This window comes from Staurois parvus, unplaced genomic scaffold, assembly GCF_062004578.1.
Source record: "Staurois parvus isolate SC_StPar_1 unplaced genomic scaffold, SC_StPar_1.0 ptg000087l, whole genome shotgun sequence".
In the NCBI taxonomy this organism is placed as follows: Eukaryota; Metazoa; Chordata; class Amphibia; order Anura; family Ranidae; genus Staurois; species Staurois parvus.
The window spans coordinates 9148795-9154794 of NW_028317883.1; the positions used below are offsets into that span (position 1 = coordinate 9148795).

General features: G+C 39.4%; 1 protein-coding gene across 3 annotated transcripts in view; it reads left to right on the forward strand.

The window, feature by feature from the left end:
* Nucleotides 1-5664, forward strand: part of LOC149468414 (uncharacterized) — a 118149-nt gene extending 112485 nt beyond the window's left edge. For all 3 annotated transcript variants that reach the window (XM_089670166.1, XM_089670167.1, XM_089670168.1), the window contains one exon: nt 3112-5664. In XM_089670166.1, coding sequence (XP_089526292.1) covers nt 3112-3204 — 93 coding nt within the window. In that variant the 3' untranslated portion in view covers nt 3205-5664. The remainder of the gene's footprint in view (nt 1-3111) is intronic.
* The last annotated feature ends 336 nt before the right edge of the window (nt 5665-6000 follow it).

The window sequence follows — 6000 nt, forward strand, 5'->3', positions numbered from 1 at the left end:
ACTGGCACTAATAGACGGCACTGACTGGCACTGATAGGTGCCACTAATTTGCAGCACTGATAGGTAGCACTGACTGGCATTGATAGGTGGCACTGACTGGCACTGATGAGTGACACTTAAATGCAACCCAGATGGGCACTGATATGTGGCATTGATGTGGCACTGATGGGCACTGAAATGTGGCACTGATGGGCACTGGCAGGTGGCATGGATGAGCACTAAGAGCTGGCACTGATGGACACTGACAGGTGGCACTGCTGGGGCTACACAGATCATCAGGGCACACTGATTATCAGTGCTCTGATGATCTGTGTACATGTCCCCTCCGAGGAATGCCGATTACTGGCTCTCCTCTCGAGCTGTCAGCATGACAGCTTGTGCGGAGAGAAATGCCGATAGCTGGCTTTTCCCTGTTTACATGTGATCACCTGTGATTGGACACAGGTGATCACATAACCGAGCCGATATCTTCGGCTCTTTCCATTGATCGGTGATCCGCTGTGTCCGAGGGACACAGCACACCGCTGATTGCCGCGCTGCGCGCTCCCGGAGCCGCGCATGCGTGGTTAGAATGGGAGGACGTCATATCAGCTGCCCAATATCAGATGGATGTTCTATACACATACATCACTACTCTGGAGTTTCTGAGACGGATATATTAACGCACATAACCTATGCACTTCTGGTAAACGCATAATCTTAACATTCCTTCAGAGCACCGGTATAGAGAGATTGATATTGGCACACTTTTGGATTCATTACACTCATATAGACTGATTTTATATTGAGTTTTATTGTGACCTTACTTTTACTCATCTTAGCGCTGCACTTTATTATTTATTGTATACAAATCTGTTCACAAGTTGGGTGCATAATAACCTATTGATGAGGTCATAAAGTGAGGTGAGTAGGTTTATCACCTAATGGTGGTGGCATGGTTGGCACTGAAGAAGAGAGATTTATCTTATACACATTGCACAGTGGTGTCACAAGAGACTTTTTCATGGGACTTTATTAATATTTATTTTTATTTAGCTATTAGTCTGTTGTGCTACACTTTATTGTTATTCATGGGCTCAACATGCCTCTCAGCAAATTCCTATTACCATAGATTGTAGATGCTATAAGCTTCACACAAAAAATAAAAAAACTTTGTGGTGATCAAATACCACCAAAAGAAAGCTCTATGTGTGAAAAAAAGATGTAAGTTTTGTTTGGGTACAGCACTGCGTGACTGCGCAATTACCAGTTAAAGTATCATAGTGCCGAATAGCAAAAAATGACATGGTCAGGAAGGGGCTAAAACCTTTCAGAGGTCAAGTGGTTAAAATCCATATCAGACCCAAAGGGCCTGGTATGGATTGGCAACCCCATGTGTTTTTCAGCAATTTTGAAATACCGGCAATTCCTTTCTTTACATTCAGCTGTTAGCGAGTAACCCCACTGACAGCTAATGACTCATTGGCTGTTAAGAACACAGTGGCTGCCTGCTGCTTAACAACCATGTTGTTTACTGGTTGTTAAGGATGCCAGCGGCTGCTGGTTCCTTAACTATCGCATGCCAGGAACACTACTTATTTACCGCATGACTATTTATTTATTTATTTTTGTGAATTGACTTTAAGTCTAGTTTTATGCTGTATTTATCGGGCATTTTTGCTTTATGCGGTAAATACCACGTAAAGTAATGGTGAATTGACATTTTCAGCATTTCAGCAGTGTTTGGGAAAATACCTAAATACCTCATGAGATCTGCTTCTGTGAATAGAGCCAAATGTCACAGTAGGGGGGAAATTCCTCTATCCACCTCATTTGTGTGGCTAAAGAAAACTATAATTTTTTTTTATTCAGTCCCAATGGCCAGTTGAGCCACCTCCAGTCCGGCCATTGTATATAAATGGCCAGATGGTGGCAGTGCAGGGGCGGGTGGCCGTTTATAAACGGCCTCCCTACCCCCTGCTTGTGCGCGCTCCCTGGGAGCGTGTGGCACCGTGATCCGGTGCCCACTGTGTCCTACAGACACAGTGGAACACCAATGGTTATAAGAGGCCTCTGTGCGAGGTCCCGATCATGTGATCACTGATTGGCCAATCAGTGATCACATGCAGAGTAGTAAGCAAGATGTCACTTCTGACATAATTGCTTACTACGTGTGCAATCTGTGAATGATCATAGAGGTCACATGGTATAAGGCTAGTCACAACAGCCTTGTACTATGTGACAAGCTGTGACCAATCACAGCTCACACAGTATTTCTCAATGGCTGCAAGAATACAGCCAGAGAGAAAGAGAAATGATTGCTTTTACAGCCTTTATGGGTGTAAAAACAATCAGTGGAAAAAGAAAAAAATCTTCATCACCCCCCAGAAGTAGTACAATGTCACCATGGTGAAACTGTACTGCTAGGGTGTCAGTATGTAAAAAAAAAAAAAAAAAAAAAACCCAAACATTAATAATATAAAAACATTAAACAAAAATGTTAAAAAAATTATATTTTTTGATTATAAACTAATTTGGGTTATTTTATTTTACTAACTGAATACATTTTGGCCAAGATTTATGATGAAATATTATTTATTTGCACAATTTTATAAGAAAAACACTTTTTTTAAAAATGTTTGCACTTTTTCATTAATATAGCAAAATGCACTAATACGGCTACAATCACATAAGTTGTACTTTACTTTTGAGACATCTAGAAAACAAAATGTTTACCACTCCAGTAGCATAGGAACCATTGCCGCTGTACAGTTTATAGTGATATGCGAAAAATCAAAGTAGAAATCTATTTACCGTGTAAGGAATATACACAAGATTTCTTTTGCTAAGGTTAGCATTTTAGTTGGCATCTTCCAGCCCCTGTTACAACTTTAATACTCCCCTGTAAACAGCACAGAAGCAATCCTTATCACTGCACTGCTTATCACTGTGTGCAGAAGCAGGCTTAGCTGAAGGGCTGAGAGGTACAAGGAAATGTTTTTCATATCCTTCCAAATTTCACCATCTACTACACAATTCTCACTTTCATCCTCACAGCAGAAAAAAAAATACCTTTACATACTAGAATTCTAATGATTACTAAAACTAATATTTATGTATTTTTTATTCCAGGCTCTGGACGTTATTTTAACTGAACTAAATATGCTGTTAGCTGAAGACATGGAAGACATCTTTGAATACGAGCAAGATATAGAACTGGGATAAGAGCAAATGTTAAACATTGGCATTAACTTGACCTATCCTTTGTGATTCTCACTTAAGCCTTAATATTAGTTAAAGGAGATTACCTTTTTCTTACTACTAATTTTCTGCATGGGAACTGAAGGCTGAGCCTCTGTTAAGGTGGGAGATTAGGTCTTTACTGTGTACATTTCTTTGGCACTGCCTCCATGCAGCTGGGCCTTGAATGCTAAAGTGGCTCCCCTAATTGAGATATTTTTTGCCCCTAGACATTATCTTGCCTAGAACCAGGTGAATACAGACAGTCCAATCCTTGATACATTTTAAGGCTTTATTGTAAAACTTGGAAAGTGTGTAAAATACCTAAAAGGTAAATCAGCTTCTCAGACTGACAGTTCATGGCTGGGTGCTCTAATTTATCATGTGGGAACACATCAGACTGGTAGCAGCTCCACACAAAACAGATTCCAGTGTTTTTTGTGTTTTCAGTTTTTCTCATTCAGACCAGTAGGGATTCCAATGTATACTTCATTGTTTCCAGAATTTGTGTCCCCACAGTAAGAACAACATGGATTCGGTCTTCAAGAGTCAGACAATACACTTCCGGCCCTAGATAGCCAGGGTTCTTAAAGCAGAACAATATCCCGCAGCACATAATCCTCTTAGTCGGCAAGAACCTAAAAATAAAAACTATAAACTATTTGTAACACAACATTACTAACTAGAAAAGCTACAATTTCTGGGGAAATTGTGTGAAGTGTTCTTGCCTCCACCAGTAGTCTACAACTGGAGTGGGTGGAGTAACTCCCAACAATCACCCAACAATCTGCCCTGACAAAATCTCAAATAAATATAATGAATGATTTGCAAGAAAAAATATGTTGAGAAATGGAGAAATGAAATAGCAAACTCAAAGAAACTGTTTACTAATCACAGCAGAGAGACTACAAACTGGCCCCATACCTGGAGGTGCTACAAGACCCCAAAGACAGACAGAGCCTGAGCCGGTACAGACTAAGTCAATGTTCAAAGTCCTCCTGCGCTTAGGTGAACGTGTGCATAAAGCTGCTAGCACCTAACCATATACCAAAAATGGTTAATCCAAAGTGTAAAGTGTGGTGCTGTGCTAATAAATAAACTATATATAAACCCCAATGTGAATAATTGGTGAACAGTAAATCATTAGGTGAACAATATCCCCTTATAAATCAATTCTATAATGACTCAGTGACTATATCACCAACATAAGTGACATAAACCCCAAACTAAACATCTACACCGCCTCTCCTAAATGAGTAAAATGAAAAAAAATATATATAAATACAGTAATTATATACACATACATATTTTAAATGGCGTGATACTGAATATGCGCCTAATATACAACACCAGGAAATAAATATATTGTGGTGACATAAACGCATGTATCCTTCTCCTGCCCAAACAAACTGGTATACCAGTATACCACCGATCTGGAACCCAGACTCTCTCCAACGGATGTCAGGCCCCCCTCCAGGCTGTAAGAGTCCACACAGCCTCTTCTTCACTGTCCTCCATTGTTCACAGATCATCAGGCGTCTGATGCCATTGGCCTGTGGTAGACATGAAGATGTGGAGGGACAGTCGACCGCCACAGTATAGGGGAGTACAGGAGAGTGATAGCTGTCAGGGTAGTGGAGGATCGGGTGGGTAAAAGTGCAGTTCCTTTCCCCTAGACCTAAATGAGCAGGAAAACCCTTGCTGTGCTGGAACTGTCCCACTACAAGTGAGGTATTTTTGATGGTGATGTTACCTGTTAGCTTTATTTCCAGTGTCAGTATTTAAAGCTAATATTTTCCCTAAGAGTATACTGTATGTGTTTGATATGTAACATCACTGTCAATAGTAGGTGGGCTAAGAGAACATTCCCAAGACTATTCTAGCACCATAAAAGGAGAACTGTCAACAAGATGTCATGGATTCGTGCTTTGTACACAATATTCTGACCCTATTTGACCATCTCACAGCAGAAATGGTGATTCATCAGAACAGGTAGTAATTTTCCAATTTGTAGTAATTTAGTTTTAGCATACAAGTGCCCCTTGTAGCCTCAATTTCCTGTCTATGGGAATGCACATTGGCAGCATTCAGCTTCTATAGCTCATTCTTATCAAGACTCAAAGATATTCCTCTACACATCGCTGCTAAAAAGTGGTTTATGTTTTCAAACAATATCATTGAAATTTTGCACATATAAAAGATGGATTAAGACCAAATTTGTAAAAAGTAACAAATGCAAATGTGTCGTATATTTTATATAATCTGTGCCACTTTACTTTGCACTAAAGTAATAGGTTCAATAAAATGTTTAATGTAATATGCTTGTCATTTTTAAAAATATTTTTGGTTAGGATACAATATGTGGCGTAGGCTTTTAAATCTAGTTATATCAGTGGTATGATATAAAAATAACTATAAGCTGTAAATAAAAATACTGAAATTGTGTTTCCTGTATGTATGTAATTTATATATTCCCAAAGAGGCACAGAGGTACACCTTCTTGACATATTCTAAAGCACACCACTCAGGAAAGGACAAACAAGAAGAGGTTCTCAAAGCAATTTGATTTTATTTAACAGCAATTAAATGATTATTAACACCAGATGTCTCTGCAAGATGTGCATGAACAAGCTATAAAGATTATTTACCAAAGTTACTTAAGGACATTAAAAGTTCCTATAGACATGAGATGACAGTCACCCTATCCAGATGTTTCTGGCTGAATCAGATGGCAACACCCTCTTCATGAGTATTTCCAAGCAACCCTTAGAGAAATTCATG